This window comes from Larus michahellis, chromosome 1 (genome assembly GCF_964199755.1).
Source record: "Larus michahellis chromosome 1, bLarMic1.1, whole genome shotgun sequence".
Lineage (NCBI taxonomy): Eukaryota > Metazoa > Chordata > Aves > Charadriiformes > Laridae > Larus > Larus michahellis.
The window spans coordinates 152526649-152544237 of NC_133896.1; the positions used below are offsets into that span (position 1 = coordinate 152526649).

Here is a 17589-nt window from a genome sequence, read left to right on the forward strand (position 1 = left end):
ATGGCCTTCTCAGCAGACAGCTCCTAAAAAAATGCTTGTTCTATCTTTCATTTCTTCCTGAGTTATTTTAAACCAGACTTTTGCACCTCCAGATATACTATTTTAACTTGAAGTCCTGGTACTGGTGCACGTGATCAGGATATTTTCCAGGTAAAAAGCCAGCCAGGACAGAGCTCTCCTGAAGAAAGTTGATTAAAAGTGTTGATCCTGGTTAGGTGTATCTGAGGACATTATGCTATCTGGGAACTGCACTGCTACTGTGTAGGCATGTGGTTTTGGTTAGTTTTCTAAGGCAGGTCAGCACACCTGGTTGAGCAACTTGGTCTAGAGGGAGGTGTCCCGGCCCATGGCAGGGGGGTTGGAACTAGATGAACTAGGTGATCTTTAAGGTCCCTTCCAACCTGAACCATTCTATATGTTATTGCATTACAAGCTCATTTTGAACCCTTTAGGCTCCTTCAGCTGTATTTTCCAAGGGGCTGTGTTTTCAAAGGGTCCGGAGCTGCAGTAGCGTGAGGAAAGCTGGTCACTGGTGGTGTGTTGAGATGGGAAACCCAAAGCATTGCCTCACAGGCAGGCAGAGCACAGTCCTTACCCATGGTGATGGGCAATGAGAAGCTGACGAGTCAGCACTGATGTAGCTGCGAGCGAGCCCAAGGATGTGCTGCACCTGGCCTAGCCAAATGGGTCACGGGTGAGGTGGGAGCAGAGGACATAAAGTGGGGGGAAGGAAAGGGCAGGAGTGTGGTGAGGGAAGGCCATGAGGGGAGAACTGAAGTGTCTGCAGAGGAGGGGTGCATGTGTGTGTGATAAGGGCAAGGGGCACAAATCTCCAGAAAAGCAGGTGATGCCAGTTCTGCTGCTCATTGAACAGCTTGCTGGGGGATGGATTTACTCTGTGAATGCAATGAATGTGTTTGCAGCCGTTGGTAGGTACAATCTTTCCAAAGACACCAAACCTCATTTCCTGCAGTTTTGCTCTTTTTGAGTCTGGTAAACGTCTGGGTTATTTGCTGGGAACTTGCCTGGCTTTTGTGACCAGGGTTACCATTAGAGACTCCCACCTTTATTGCATAAATCACTCATTATAGTAATAGCCTGAACTTAGATGTAATATAAAATAGGTCGCCCAGTCTGACAGCCCTTTTGTCTGTTTGCCGTACAGTGAACTGAAAAGGGAAGGACTGAAATAATTTTACAATTCATTAGGCGAGATTCTCAGAATGCGGTGCGGGGGTTCCAGGAAGCAAGACCAGTTGTTTCGTAGCCCAAATGTGGGAGTTCATCATCAATGGAGATGAGTTCTTTCTTTTCACCAAGAAGATGGAGCACTACAGGGCAGTAACTAACTTTAGGTGTGTTAGCCTTTCAGGTTTATGGATAATAGGACTGCTTAGGGAAAGACAGTCAGGCACGTGTGGGGCTGATAGCTGTAGAGACCCTTGCAACGACTGCATTGATCAGGATGTAGAAACTGCAAAGACCATTACAGATTGAAATACGGGGCTTTGTGATTTTTTTCTTTTTATTTACTGAAGTTGCTGTAATATGGTGGATATTTTGCCTGCACAAATGAATATGCACAACCCAAGCACATGACGCATCCCCAAAGATTGCAGTATATTAATAGATGTTATCATCTAAACGTTTCTTCTCTCCATAATAGATGGCAGCATGGTCTCAAAAATTTTCCTCTCAAACAATATTCTGTGAGCTCCAGTATAACTGAGGCTGATATTAGTTAAAGGATGAGTTAATGAATTACATTAGGGCTGAATAAAAAACGGTTCTTACATGCTTACTGCTATAAACAGGTATGTTGTTTTTATTGCTTTCTCATTATTTGGTTAGTGAGAGCACCTCAAAGCCTGAGCCTCAGGCTAGGATCCTGGTGCTCCAGACCGGGGCTGCTCAGCTGAGGTGTACGAAGTCTGGGGAGGGGAGGACATCTTATGGAGGTCTGCTAGCAGAGACCTGTGTGCTGACTCCAGGCCCAGGAGGCCTGAGCCCGTCACCACATGTTGCCTTCCTGGGCTAGCAATGAGGCAGCGCAGGACAGTGCTCCCTGAGGGATCAAGAGACTTTGAGGGATCAAGAGACTTTGAGGGATCAAGTAAGAAATTCAGGGTTGCCCGCAGGAGGCATCACATGTCAGGACAAGGCACAGGAATAATTGGCTTGTCGTCCAGTTCCAGACTGAAGTCCTCCGCTAGATTGCCCTCTTCTAAACAGGTGGAGGCCAACGTTGCTATAACTTTGCTGTAATTCATAACCCATTTCTTACCCCTTCAGCTCATGAGCCTGGATGCCATAACGTGCTTATATCTGTTAATTCTTTATATTCCATTGCAAAGAGAGCCATAGTGTAAGCTGTGACACTAAGACGGATGTTATGGAAGGAAAGGGGAATCAACCCATTTGTGATTCACAAGTGATCTGGGAAATCACAAAAGATTTATGTTGTCCACGAAGAACTTGCTAAACCACATTGTGTGAGGATTGCAATTATTTAGCTGCTGACTATGCTGCAGGACACCTTTTGTTACCCATGAGAATTTTTTATTTGAGGTAGAGCGTGAAATAGTCATGTGAGGACATGAGTGTGTGCAAACCACCATTCGTCAGAAAAAGGGAAATTTAGTCATATATTTAGCGGTCACTTCCCCTTTTTTGTGAAATCCAAATACATATTTTTTTCCCTCTCTCTGTGTCTCTTTCTCTCATCCTCACTCTACGGAAGGAAAGAAAGGTGGGTCTAAAATGTCATTTGGTTCTGACACAAATCTGATTGGGCAATGAGAGACAAATTTCCTCTGTGGGTTGAGCTAAACCCTATATAACGTCCTCACTGGTGATTTTCAATTTTAAATCTTTTCATGAGAAGCTAATGGCTGAAAGACTGCAGAACCACAGGTAAGTGAATCTGATGGAAATTTGGGAATGAAAATCTCCCTTAACCCCTCGGGTCGTGTAGGGCTTATGGAGATTGCTAGATACTAAACCAAAGGGACCGTAAAGCTCTGAAAAAAATAACCAAGTATTTTCATCAGGCAAGGGATGTAACAAGAGAGAAAGTCCCCTGTTAGAGGGTATTACTGTGAACCATGGCTTGTTAATGCTGCAGACAAAGCCACGAGCACCTGGTCCAGATGCAGCCCTGAGAGGGGCTACAGCTCCATGCCAATGCCCTGGAAAGCTTTGCAGATCTAGAGGTATAGGAGACGACCCGGGGTTATGAAACAGTATTATTGAGCAAGAGGTTGGCTTTGTGGTGGTGTAGAGATGACAATAAGTTGGAAATCGTTTATTATAGTCAAACTATCACTTGTCAGACAAATATAGCTACTAGAACGGGGAGAAATTTGTATTAAAGCCGCATTATAAATATGAGCATGATGGGATACACAGAAGATGCCTGAAGGTGAGTACCTATGAATATGATGCATTATAGCGGTAGAAATATATTTTTGCTTTTTGGATACAATTTGAAGCAGTTGTCATTTAATATTCATCCTACGGGACAATTACAGTGTTAGGCTAATGCTAAACACATGCAATTTGTATTTATGTATGTAAAATGGAAATAGTATGTATCACATGCATGTATGTACTGCCTTGCACATAAATACCTTACATAGAGCATAAACTGGTGCCCACATATAGCATGTTTTGTGTATTTTTGACTGTGGTACACTGAGATAACACAAAATCAATCAACTAAGTAGCAGCAGCTGGAACCTCATGGCAGACCAGGAAGCATTCAGTGATGTGCGCAGAAGTTGCCTTGCCCATGCCAGGCCAATACGGGTGACAATTTACGAATGACCGGCAGTGGATAGTTTCGTTTTCCCTTAGTGTCTGATATTTAGGACAAGTTGTTCAGGGCTTTCCTCATCTTTTTTTAGCACAGATTGTAATAGCGTCCATGCTGAAAACTCACTTGCGCACCGCCAGCAAGGTGGGTGTGCATGACATGCGCATGCATTGTGGTTTGAAGAACCGGAAACAATTTATTGTCGTTTAGAAAATTATTTTATCACCCGATGACCCCTTCCCATCTGGGAAGGGGAATCAGGAAAAAAGAAAACCCAAGGGTTGAAATATAAACAGATTTAATAGAATATTTCTAAATAATTAACATTAACAATACTAAAGAACCTATATTGATCCTGATACCTATATAAAATATACGAGGATTATACTCAGCCAATTATATCAGTAGGAAGCTGTGCTAGCTTGAAAACACTGAGACCTTGAAACCCGCATGCCATAGCTGGCTATAAAGTAAAGATTTTCACAAATTCAGACACTAGGGTCTTCTAAAAATGCAGTTTTTCCTGTCATTAGAAGAGACCTTACTGAAAAGTGAAATTTCTGAAAGAGAAATTAACCCTGCGTCGCTCAAACCGGGACACGTGGGAATCAAAGATTTTTGTCCCAAGAGAAACATTTGTCGGAGACTTTGAGAGCTTGGCTCTGGCTATAGCAGGAACCTTGCCTGCAGCCCGATCTATGCTAGCCGGCCTCAGTGGGGAAGAGAAAGTGACACAGGGTTTAATGAGGTCCATACAACCTTGGGAGACACCTGAAGTGACTGCTGAAGGAGCGAAAGTCTATTCTGTTGCATCTTTGCTCCTGTGTTCACCCAAGTTATCTACACTGCAGCTAACTCGAAACCCCCGACCCGCGTCTCAGTCACATCTTATTGCAAAATAAGCGGAGCTAGATTTTTCCACCCATAGCTGTCGCATGGAAAAGCCGGGGGGACAGCAGCTTCTTGTGGTATGTTGTTTCCATCTCCTAGAGTGAAAGGAAAGGGACAGAAGCGATGTTTTGGGCCAAGCCACAAAGTTATTCCACAAGTCAGGCCCCATAAACTAGGGATGAAGAAGCCTTTCTGCTCACGCAGGATGAACCAAAGCTCACCAGGTTTGGAGCGAGAAAAAGAGCAGTTAACTCTTCAGTTAACATTGATTATTTTCATTATGTTTTCTGTCTTGTAATAAACTTCCCTGTAGATTTCAAGACTCTTCCCCTCAGCTGTCTCCTTCTGCTTTCCTCTGGGAAAAAATGCGTGGGCTCTTCTTTGTCCTGGTGACGTGCACAGCGGGCACCTCCGCTTTCAGACTCCAGCAAGTCAAAAGCACAGGTAAGGGCATGCTTTTTGTCTTTTTTTTTTTTTTCCCCCCTGTCTCCCTCTCCCTTCTTTTCAATGTGCCCTGCTGACAGTAATGTAAAAATATCTCTGATTTATATAGAAAACTGCCCAGATCACACCGTGTTTTTCAAACACTACTATGAACTGCATGGGGAACCTGTGGTTCTGAAATGCCCTTCCCCCAGATACAAACATTTGGATTTTTCTGCCTTGACCCCTAATATCACATGGTATAAAAACGGTTCAAAAACCATGATATCAGGAAGAGATGAAGATCCAAGAATCTGGGCAAAAGGAGATGCACTCTGGTTTTTACCAGCAATGCTAGAAGACTCAGGAGTATATGTCTGCACCAGAAGGTGGGTATTTCAAAGAAAATCCAGACAAGATGACTGTCTAAAATACATTAGCTTGATTCTAAACTCCAGTTATGTTCATTGCGTGTCTGGATGAGACTGATTCCTTGACGGCTTTATTAGAGAAAAAAATGTTGAAAGTCAGAACTCTTAAATGCATTGTCTGTCTCCTGTAGATATATACACTGAAATTTGGTTAAATCATGACACAGTATTGCTGCTCTAGCTACGATCTCATGAGGAAATAATGTACAGAGGGTTTGTTCTAGCTTATTTAGGAGCTCACCACAGGGCTGTGGTGAGTAGGGATGTGCTGCAGACAGGGGATTCTGCAGAACACAGCCCTCGTGTTATGGCTCCAGAGAAGCAAATAGCCTTGTCTGCGCTTCAGATTGCCTTACGAAGCATATAGCAAGGCACCATGGCTCTGGCGTGGCTTCCTTCTTCCTTATCCCTAATCTTTGCTTTTCTTCTGCTTCACATTCTAAACCAGAATTGGATTGCCTTGATATTGCTGGAAGATCTTTCATGAGACCTGATGCGTATTTACTAGACTGGTACCAGATTTATCATATTGCAGCAGGTTGAGACTTGAGCCATGGCTTTTTTCAGCCTTACTGGTCATTTTTTTCTGAGTGTTTACAATCTGACAGCCCCTTGTACAGTTTCAAATGAGGTATCAGGGTCTGGAACGGAGGAAGGCAAAACCACCCATCACCATTAGACCCTGAACCCCAGAAGGTATCCCAGGTCTTTGTCTCCTGCCAGCTCCTCTGTCCAGCCAGCCTCCCATTTCTGGGGTCTATAGTGGAAAACAAATCTCTGCATCCCTGGAGCTGCCTGTGTAGAGCGCAGTTTCCTTGCTGGCAAGGCACATCTTGCGAGTGACATGTATCACCAGTAGAAGGGATAGACAGGCAGAACCCAAGTTAACAAATCATGCTCAGCATATTAGATTGGCCTTTACACGTGTCTTAGCAGTGATTGCAGCGCTGGGGCAGAAGAGAGGACTTCAATAGTGAGGCCAGAATAACAAAAGGTTGCAAATATTGTCCTAGAGCACAGAGTAGTTACACGAGACCTTGAAGGGTGTTTCTAAATCCCCTTTCTGGACTATTTCTGGACTATTCTGCCTGAGTTCCTTGACCTATAACACCGTGGCAGTGTTACCGACAGCTATAGCAAAATGCTGTGAAACCTGTTTAAAAAAGATATGCAAGAACCAAGTACCTAGCTTCATTGCTAACATTATTACAGGATTAATAAACTAAACCCAAATTGTATTTCCTTTGCAAACCATCCCACAGGGAAACCATGACTTTTTTTTCAACATCTTATAAAATGAGGGTAGAAGCAAATAATTACAGGTCTCTGCTTCTGTTGGGCAAGTATTTGGGATTTCGACGTCTGACCTGTAGGAGACAGCCCACCACAGTGCTCTAGCAGTAGTGTGAGCCCATCTGCCTGCGGCCCCCAGATGTTCTCTAGTGGGTCAGTGGGTCACAGGCTGAACGCCCCCTGGCTTCACTGGCCCCCGCAGGGGTCAGGCGCTGCCCTGGGTGGAGGCATCTCCAAGGCAGGCTTTCAGAGGTCAAAAAGGACATAGTTTAATCACCTATTTCCCCCACTTTGGTCCTCTTTGGGACTGGAAGCGATTATCACTTAGGGCCAGAAAGAAAAGTTTTTTGTAATTTTTGTAAAACTTTCAGAGCAGGAATGCTTCCTTTTCTACGCAAAATAATATGTACTTAAGAAATGCCTGCTGGTTGTGCAATAAGAACTGCGGATGTATTTTAATGCATGCTTTGAGCTTTTTATTTCATTCTTAGGTTCCAACCATTAGGGTTTTCACAGTCAAGATCTCTTTCAAGGAAATGATGGAGGGTTCATGACACACCTGCGACTGTTTAGGTGGACATGTTCCCTCTCCTTGCAAAATTAAAATAATGCCTTAGCTTGAGGGTGCACAGCAAACTTGGAGTACAAAAAAAAAAAAAGGAAAAAAGAAAAGACTGAAGCTCTAAGGCAGACATGTGTCAGCAACATGTTTAGGTTGTGCCAAATCCCAGCACCACGTATTTTCTAGGGTCCCTCCTGGTATGATCTCAGACTTGGCCTCTTAGAAATGGCTAATGAGGGAAATGGAGCCAGGGTGTCACTCGAGTTCCCCTTGTCACCGGTGGGTGTTCACCTCTCCCTACTCTGTCTGCAGAAACTCCTCCTACTGTGCCGAAGTTTCCATCCACCTCACGGTCATGGAGAAAACAGCTGCTCGGGAGATTGCCTATCTCCAGGTCCTCTCCACTTTCACCTCTGGGAAGATTGTTTGCCCTGACCTGTGGGATTTTACACCAAATAGGACAAGCCTGGAGCTCAAGTGGTACAAGGTAGGACTTTCAACTCTTCTTTGTGAAAAGCCTAATCCCGACCCATTTGTAAAGGCACATACATCCCCACTTTCTGTTTCTCCTGAACATCATGTTGGTAAAGTCATGAGCATCTTAACATTATAGCATAACATACGGGTAATCTGGGGGCAGATGTATATATTGTAAGAAAGGTTCTCCAGGGTGGACTCAGCATGGGGTGAAATGTTCCACATGTTATATGTTCTAACAGGCAGTGTAACTATTTTTAAAGACATTACCTACCCTGATTCCGGGGTTTTCTACTTCAGATTAGGCCCTTCTCTTTGGTGTTATGCTTCTTTTTATGGCCCCTCTAGTGAATCCCAGAAAGTAGGACCTCCCAGTGATGCTTCCCCCACGTGAGCTGTACAGGTGGGGTAGCTTTCATTAATCAACTGGAATACTGCATTTGGAGGTACTAGATCCATCACACGAACCTTATAGTGACCTCTTGCCTAACTTGCCAGTCCATCATTTTTCAAGTAGGCAAGCCTGGGTTTGCCTGTAAGGTCAAATATCCCGCATGTGGCCATCCTCAGCTGTCCAGTCTTGCACTGGATAGCATGGGATTCTTATATTTTCATGATACTTTGGTTTAGCTTTTATTTACTCTCGCATTACAATTGTATGCTCTGCCTTGCGCAACTATCATCCTTGCCATAGGATGCAATACCTAGGCTGGCTTTATGCAGCAGCGCCTATGTTGTACCATACCAGCAAAATGCCTTTGCTCAGGTTTCCCTTCAGAAGCAGGCTATAACCCACTGATTTTTACACTGAAAGGGTTATTAAGCATTGGAACAGGCTGCCCAGGGAAGCGATTGAGGCACCATCCCTGGAGGTATTTAAAAGACGGGTAGACTTAGTGCGTAGAGATATGGTTTAGTGATGGTTCTTGTCAGAGTTAGGTTGATGGTCGGACTAGATGATCTGAAAGCTTCCTTCCAACCTAGGCCATTCTATGATTCTATGATTATTTAAGTAAAAGGCTGCCCCCTCAACATAGTTCTAGCTACGACTGTCAAAAAAATCTAGCCTGACTTCATGGGGAAGGACCATCATTGCTCCTAGCAGGGCTCCAACCCCTGTATAAACAGAGCGTTGGTCATACAGAGCAGGAATTTATCACAGTTTATGAGATCATGTAGGCCATGTAATAGTTTTGTGAAAATCTGCACGATTACTGAAACATATTTATCTCAGAAGAATGGCTTAGAATATCACTCTTATGAGGTCATGTATGGAAAGTAATAGTGTTGTGAAAGCCTTCATGCTTACTTAAAATGTTTTGTCTTAGAAGAATGTCTTAGATGATTACTCTTAAGAGGATGCAGAAAAAGAGCCTATTATATCTTTTCCATCTTAAAACGTGCACTTTATTGAAAAAGCTATACACGCAGGTTATAGCTAGATTAAAATAGCGATTCTTCACACTTCATATAGTGCCTCAGAGCATTGTAGAGGCGGAGACACACTTGAAGAACTTGCCCTTTGGTGGGAAAGTGGAACTGCTCAGATTTCCCAGTGATAAGCGAACTTTTATTAGGAGAGAAATGGGGATAAGTAATTTTGCGTGGGAGTTACACATGGCGTAGCTACACCTATCTGAGCCGTAACACCAGCTGCCGTCCTTTCTCCAGGATGCTCTGCCTTTGGAAGACGCCAACAAAAAATTCGTAATTCTGAAAGGTTCGACCGCTCTGATCATGCGTTCTGTGCTACCAACGGACGCTGGCTACTACACCTGCAAGATGCCGTTTCCACATGAAGACGTCATGTACGAAATCACCCGCACAATTCGACTGGAGACCGTCGGTAAATACCCACCCCTTAAAACACCGCGCAACTTCAGATAAATCTCCTCTCTGTTGGGGCAGCTGAGGAGAGGAACTCGTAGTCGGCCTCTCAGCGCTGCCGAGGGAAGGGGGCCGCCATGGGTGCCCCCGGGCGGGTTTCCCACAGCGTCCCCGGCGGGGCTGGGCTCCCCCCTTCGCCCGACCGTGCGGCGAGCGCCTGCGGTTGTTAAACCGCCTAATTGATGCCGTAGGGGGCGGTGACACCGCAAATGACGTCAGAGGGATTAGGAAATAAACCGCTCGGTACTGGCTCGGGGTGGGGTGGGGGGGAAGCCGCCGTTGAGGCGAACGGGTGACGGCGGCTCGCAGCGGCCAGCAGGGGGCGGGCGTGCTCCGCGCGAGCCAGCACGGCCACGCCACGCCTCTGGCCACGCCCCATAACCGCGCCCACACTGGCCACGCCCCCCCCTCCCCTTGGCCCGCCCTCGCGGTGCGGGCTCATGGTGCAGCCTTCAGCACCAAGATGTCCTTGTCTGGTGTGCGGGGTCCTGGGTCACGCCATCCCGGGCACAAATACAGGTTGGGCGGAGAACGGCTTGAGAGCAGCCCTGAGGAGAAGGACTTGGGGGTGCTGGTGGACGAGCAGCTCAACAGGAGCCAGCCATGTGCGCTCGCAGCCCAGAAAGCCAACGGCAGCCTGGGCTGCATCGAAAGAAGCGTGGCCAGCAGGTCGAGGGAGGTGATTCTGGCCCACTACTCCACTCTCATGAGACCCCCCCTGGAGTATTGCGTCCAGCTCTGGAGTCCTCAGCACAGGAAGGGCAGGGACCTGTTGGAACGGATCCAACGGAGGGCCATGAAGATGATCAGAGGGCTGGAGCACCTGTGCTATGAGGACAGGCTGAGAGAGTTGGGGTTGTTCAGCCTGGAGAAGAGAAGGCTCCAAGGTGACCTTGTAGCAGCCTTCCAGTAACTAAAAGGGACCTACCGGAGAGATGAGGAAGGACTCTTTATCAGGGAGTGTAGTGACAGGACAAGGGGTAACAGTTTCAAACTGAAGGAGAGTAGATTTAGATTGGATATTAGGAAGAAATTCTTTACTGTGAGGGTGCTGAGACACTGGAACAGGTTGCCCAGGGAGGTTGTGGCTGCCCCATCCCTGGAAGTGTTCAAGGCCAGGCTGGATGGGGCTTTGAGCAGCCTGGTCTAGTGGGAGGTGTCCCTGCCCAGGGCAGGGGGGTTGGAACTAGATGATTTTTAAGGTCCCTTTCAACGCAAACCATTCTATGATGCTATGATTCTATAAGATGTGAGCTCGATCCTATCTATCTGTCTCCTCAAACACGTATCTCTGGGCTTGAAATTAGAATTTCTCTCTTTGCCAGTGAGTTTAATAATCAAATGAAAGATGCTGAGCAAAGTGGCACGTTTCTATTTCCAGTTCTGGGGCAATGCCCACAAGTTTCTCCTGCACTAGCATTGACTCTCTCTTTTCCTCTTTCTCCCTCCAGAACAAGAAAAGAGAATTACACCGATAATTGTGTATCCAACACAAAAGACAACATCAGCTGCTCTCGGTAAGGGACAACGTTATTTTTGGAAACATCTAGTCAGAGAAAAGGTAGAGCAGGTCCTCTTGTGGTGTTATTTGTTGGCATAAATTGTTGTAGTACTTTTGATCTTGACTATATTAGCTGAGGGTCAGTGTTGGAGTAGTTTTTGCTTCTTACCATTTACAACTAGATGCTATCTTCCATGTAGGAGAAGCTGCAGAAAGAACTGCTGTAGATTTTAGCCACTAAGAAAGCAATAAAAGCATGTTTGCACTATTAGATCAGCTGTCCAGAGTTCCCCCTTCACTAAGAACTTTCCTTTTTCAATATTTCCTCAAATTGGCACGGGTTATCTGGTGGCATTGAATGAGCCATCTAGCTCTTTTGGGAGGAGACATTTTTTCATTGGTTTTTACTGTTTGAACTAGACAGTTGTTATTAGTTAGAAAGTACCTTGATAGGATCTCCATTTTTCTTTGAAGATTATATTGTGATGAAAGTTCTGTTGCCCTTCCTCTTCCCAGAAAATGCCGGGTATGTTTTACACTAAGCTTTTTTAACTTGGGTGCCATGCACACGGCTGTGTCCTATGATGTCTTAGTTTTCCCTGCCACTTCTCTTTCCATCAGCATAGGACTACCACGTCATTTTTTGGGGGGTCTGTGTAGCTCTGTGGCATGTTTTATATCCCTTTTATCACCATCTGCACAGATATTATAATAAAATTGCATTATTGAGCCCTGTGTTTTCCATATAATATAGATGCGCACCAGTCTGGAGGCTCTTTATCTTTAGCTCTGAATTGAAATAATTATAGCCAAATTTATGAGTTTTTGCACGATCGCTTTATCTCTGGAGGTCCCACCTTGAGCTGAATGTCCTTGCCCACAGCAGCTCTGCGTGAACCTACACTGCTGGTTAATGCAGTTGCTCCAGAGTGGTAAATCACACCCTGCCCTTTGGGCTGTGATACGTCAGAAGGAGCAAGGCCACAGGAATACAGTTTTGCCTCCTGAGGAATGTGTCTAGTGCCAGAGTTGCTAACTGTTGCAATGGGAAAGTGATTTGGTTAGTAGCGGGAAGGACTGCCAAACTGGAGGGTCTTGCTGCCAAGGAGTAGGGGATCAAAAGCAAACCTCAGTTTTGACTGTAGTGGTGCTTGACGTGTGTGGGAACTTGATCTCCCACTGGAGGTGTTGGTTTTCACCAAGAGAAAGAGTAGTTCTCCATATGTATCCAAATGGGGTTTTTAATTTTTCTTTTACCAACAGGCTCCAAGATGACTCTCCCCTGCAAAGTGTTTGTTGGACTGAGCAGCCACTTCCATACCGATGTGGAATGGCTAGCAAATGACACCGCCGTCGATGTGGTTTACAAGCAAAGCAGAATTACAGAGGGGGAACGACAGTAAGTCTGGCTGAAAGTGTTTCCTTGTGCTTGTTGTTTTAACCTGCAGGGTGACAGGGGCTTGCAGCTGAATGCCAGGTAATGACATGGGATATGGACAGATCTGAAGTTAAGGTGAGAGCTGAGAAAAAAAACCAGACAGGCAAGCAAAAAAACCCCAAGCCCATGGTTGTTCATGGTATACTGCAAATGACCCAACTTTGAGGCTTAAACTTGAAGCACATTTTCATGGGCAGCTGAACTGATGTAGGAGCTGACTGCAGTGGGAAGCAAGGGGTCTTGATCCTTTCCAGTGCTTCTCTTATCTCTCTCTTTGCCAGCAAAACAGCAACAGCCTCTCCTGGCATTCATGAGGTTCTCTGAACACGCTAAGACAGCAGAAAAATATCCATTTTTTTGTTTTGTTTTAAAATACCATTGTTTTTCCCCCCTAAGTGTTGTTCTTTTCCACATTAGTGAGCTAAACTGACTCACCGAGATGCCCAGTGAGAGCTAGGGCTGGTGCCAGGGAAGCCCTGGGGGGGATGCTGGTGGGAGGACGAAGCAGGATGTCCCACATCCTCTTGCCCTGATCCATTGTCTCTCCCCATCTTGCGGAGCCTTCTCTCGGCTGCCGCATAGCTGCATGCCTCAAGGCTTTTCCCACTAGGAAAGGAGGGAAAAGATCCACTTTCTGTACCCATCACATGTCACCTGAGCAGTGCTAACTCGCTGCGTGCAGGGATGCTGCTCGTGCTTTGCAAATGTGAGGTAAACCTACCGACTGGAATCTCTTAGTTGAGGTCCAGATTGGCATGTTTTATCTCTCATTTGATGAAACTGAGAGTGTCCACAAAGATCATCACCCTCATGTGGGTCATGGTGGCTCTGCCTCTATTGGTGGACGGGGCCAGGGAGGCTCCTGGACTCTGGGATGACATTGCTTCAGTTATTAATGGTTAAACTGGTCACTCACCAGCTAGCACCTTGCCAAAGAGCTCCTTAGATTTAGCATGGGGCAGAGAACAGTTCCAAGAGAGCCTGGGGATGTGGCATCCCTATTTTGAGGGAGAAGAGTGTTTAACAGTAATGGATGTGAGCTGGTTTTGGCCATTTGTGGCCATCGGTGCCAGATAACAACCGTTACTGAGGTTGCTAGAGGCAACATGGTAACCGTTGCTAGAGGCAACATGGTAACTCAGCTGTATGCCCAAGCCCTTATGTGTTTTCACATTCTCCACGGCATATTTGAGACCATTTATTTATAATGTTGTTTACACGGGTAAGTGACAGTGCGTTAAAGCTGTGTTCAGGAGCCATAAAATGTACTGTGACTATAGTCTCTGCAGGCTTTAGAATACAGCAGCACATGTACTTTCTTACTTGGGCTTTAAAAATTGTTTTTGTTATTACTATCTCTATCAGATAGTGGTAACAGAGCACTGGCACAGGCTGCCCAGAGAGGTGGTGGAGTCTCTGTCAGTGGAGACATTCCAAACCCACCTGGACGCGTTCCTGTGCAACCTGCTCTAGGTGACCCTGCTCTGGCAGGGGGGTTGGACTAGATGATCTCTGAAGATCCCCTCCAAGCGCTACCATTCTGCGATTCTGTGATTATTACTTTTACACATTATACAATTGCGTGAGGACAGGGACCATGCCAGCTAGGGCTCATGTGAAGCCCACAATGTGCGAGACACCCCAATTCTGCTGGACGCCTTCAGAATGGCAGCAAGACAAAACAGGCTGAATGCCACCGGGAAAACAAATTCCTCGCAGAAATCTCTGGCAAAGCACCCACTGCTGTGTTGCTGCCTTCCTGCAGTATAGTCCCAGGAGGAATTCACAGGGAACTCCATCGACGCAGCGCATAGCAGGCTCATGATCAGATCATCAAAGAGCAGCTGGACAACTGCTCCAGCAATGACTAAAAGATATCAAGAGACGATGTTTGCCTGCAGCTAGAAAACCACTTATAAATAGTTGGACTGATGAAACAATCAGGTTGAAGGAAGCTGGAAACTTCCTAGACAGTTTCTTGTATTGAGCTCTTGGCTTTGGGCGCGTGATAGACAGGAACGGTGTTTCAGTTTGCCGAGGGTGCATTTGCAGGGTTATGTTTCCCATATATCCTCTTCCAGCCAATAGTAATAATTAATCTCAGAAATGAATAGATGGTCAGAGAGGAGGAATTAGGTCCTTCCACAACCCTGTGTAGGGAGCTCAAAGAATTCTGCTCGCCTTTCTTCCTTCCTTTTTCTTTATTTTTGCAAGACAAATGCAGATCTTTTTTTTCCTGGAACATTCAACAAGTGCAGGATGGGTACGGACTTCTGAGACTCAAATAGCTGGCACATCTGGGCTGGAAGACACAGTGTCCTCTAGTGCTGAGGGGCTAGGTCAGAAATGAGCAAATACCCAATGCATTTTCTTGCAATGTGCTGTTAGAATGAACACATCAAATACAGAAAAGCCAGTTTATAGAAGGATTTAGCATTAAATTTTTCTTTTTCTTCCAGAGAAATTGTAGAAAATGGTGAAAACTTCATTGAAGTGCCACTGATTTTTGATTCTGTTGAAGAAGTGGATTTTTACACAGACTTTACGTGTCTGGCCCAGAACAGATATGGCTACCAAGTACTGCCAACAAGGGTCAAGCAGGAAGGTAACTAGTTTGAATGCTTATTTGGGATAAGTGTTATCATTATTCTGATGCTAAATTATCATCCAAGCCTTTTATACCGTCAGAGCTAGTATTGGGATGAATTATTGCCTGGGGGAAAACCGGTTGCCTCTTTCACCTGTAGACTTCAGAATAGCCTGTTCACAAAATACGCTTTCTGTGGGTCATTTTCTGCAGGGATAAAGATCTGTGCTCACATCCCTGTTCATTGGACAGGGCTCCAATTTAGATACACTCTGTAAAATGATGGCTCCGGTGAGACTACTGGCAAATTCCCACTGGGTGCAGCAGGGCCAGATCTCCTCCAGTTCCTCAACAAGTACTTGACAAAAAAAAAAAAAGACAATAGCAGAATAAAGATCAGAGTGTTCCTTCTCCTCGTGTACAGACTGCCGCCAAAATAACAAGAGGTGTAAATTATGATGGGTGTTGTTATTTTGGCTCCTAGTGATGGGAAGAGAAAGCCTAAGCTCAGTGCAATTAATGCTGCAGTGTGATAGACCATTGGCCAAGAACCAGCTGTAAAAACAATGTGAAGCAATCCTAATTGTTTCTTTGCATGACGTTGATGAATCACCAAAGCTTGCTCACACTGTGTTAGAAAGGCACATGAACATTTACAGTCTTCGTTATGAGTTATACCTTGTGACTCACTATGCAGCATTCTATGATGAGGGATTTGTACTTGCTTTGCTAGATGATGTGCTGCCCTTGTCTTCCATGGCTACACGGGTATTACTACACAGGAGGCAATCCATGAACCACTATAGGCTGGAATAATACCAAATGGTCCGGATGGACACTGGTCTTGGACATTAGCTGTATTTTGGGAAGAAGATGAGTCTTGGCTTGATCTTCAGTGATTTACAGGAGAAAATATGAGAAAATATTCACAGAGCCTGAGGGTGGACCAGCTGTTAGGTACTCCCTCTCCACACAGTGCTGTTATTTCCTGCTTGGAGTGTATCTGCTTCCACCAAATTAAGACAGAAAGCACATAGCTGCCCTGACCAGGGGTTGGGAAGAGTCATGTGTGTGCAAAAGGATTGAACTTTAAATTCTCACCCTCTATTGTTTTCCAATTCTTCCTCCCATCTTCATACACCCATTTCCCAGAGCGCTCAATCAGTAGGCCTCTTCCTTTCGCAGGTGATCAGCCCTGCTGGAAGGTTAACTTGCAGACATCCTTTTTATTGTGATTTCTCCTCTTCCTCCTTGAACTTAGAGAACTATGTTCCTGGGAGGGTTTTTTTTTATTTTGAAAATATTTTATTTATTTACTTTTCCAGCTGTTGGCTTGTCCTGGTACATTGCAATGATTCCCGTCGCATTGGCTGGTGTGATCCTGGGGGGGATATGCATACACAAGTGCTGGAAGCGGAGAGCCGATAAAGGATACGCAATACCAAAGGTTTAAAATCTGCTTTATTCTCCAACTGCCAACTGAACAGAAAATCATCCTGGCTATCTTTCACGAGAGAGACAGAGAGACAGTTCGGACCAGACATGCTGCTTCCCAGCAGATGGGTGTATATCAACTATTTTCCTCTTCTCCAAGACTTCCACAATCTGATGAAGTTATAAATACAAGTTTGCATTTTTATGCTGCCAAGATGCAGGAAACCTGCTTCTGTTTGTTTGCAGCTAGGGTGCAATCTGTAGAATTTCGGAACACAGAATACCAGGAGTGTGCCCTGGATATGGGAAGGGTAGGGAAAGGGAGGTGCTCTCGCTTTTTCTAATGCCAATAGTCTTATTTAAAAAAAAAAAAGGAAAAGAAAAACGCTAATATCTAAAAAAAGAAGCTAAGAAAGCTTGCTACAGAAGGACTATTCCACACCAGAGTGAAAATGCAGTTTTCTTATACATCCAGACTCCTTTTATCTTACTTCAGTCTAAAATGAGTCATTTGTTTTCATTTTCCAGAGCCAAATACAATTGTCATGGCAACTGTGTATCTATGAACTTTTCCACAGAAAATCTTAATTTTTTCACCATTTGGATTGCTCTTTGCTTAAACAGACTGTCTCAGAATATCCCTCCCCCAGAAATAACTGCATCAACATAACAGATAATTCTACATTGGAGAATTCAGTTCTGTTTTATCTACCAATATCTCATAGCTAGAGATTCATAGGCAGCTGTAACATGTTGTTATCTTGGCCAGGAAAAGAATTTGGAGGGATTATTTAGAGTTTTGAGAGTCATTTGACTAATACAACTTTTTATTCCTGGAAGTGATTTGACAG

General features: G+C 45.0%; 1 protein-coding gene across 2 annotated transcripts; it reads left to right on the forward strand.

The window, feature by feature from the left end:
- The first annotated feature begins 789 nt into the window (after positions 1-789).
- IL1R2 (interleukin 1 receptor type 2) lies at positions 790-17099 on the forward strand. 2 transcript variants are annotated; one of them, XM_074609496.1, is made up of 9 exons: positions 790-929; positions 5019-5149; positions 5259-5517; positions 7727-7901; positions 9563-9737; positions 11230-11295; positions 12543-12678; positions 15177-15322; positions 16630-16900. In XM_074609496.1, exons 2-9 carry the CDS (start codon positions 5071-5073, stop codon positions 16755-16757), a joined length of 1164 nt encoding a protein of 387 aa, XP_074465597.1. In that variant the 5' UTR covers positions 790-929; positions 5019-5070; the 3' UTR covers positions 16758-16900. The 2 variants fall into 2 exon arrangements, with proteins under 2 accessions (XP_074465597.1, XP_074465587.1); XM_074609486.1 differs by lacking the exon at positions 790-929 and adding an exon at positions 2873-2913 and having other exon boundaries at positions 16630-17099.
- Positions 17100-17589: the final 490 nt, after the last annotated feature.

Coding starts and splice junctions, on each gene's coding strand:
- IL1R2 (XM_074609486.1), top strand. CDS start 2,888: ATGGCTGAAAGACTGCAGAACCACAG. Junction 7,902..9,562: donor TGGAGCTCAAGTGGTACAAG/GTAGGACTTTCA, acceptor TCCTTTCTCCAG/GATGCTCTGCCTTTGGAAGA. Junction 11,296..12,542: donor GACAACATCAGCTGCTCTCG/GTAAGGGACAAC, acceptor TTTTACCAACAG/GCTCCAAGATGACTCTCCCC.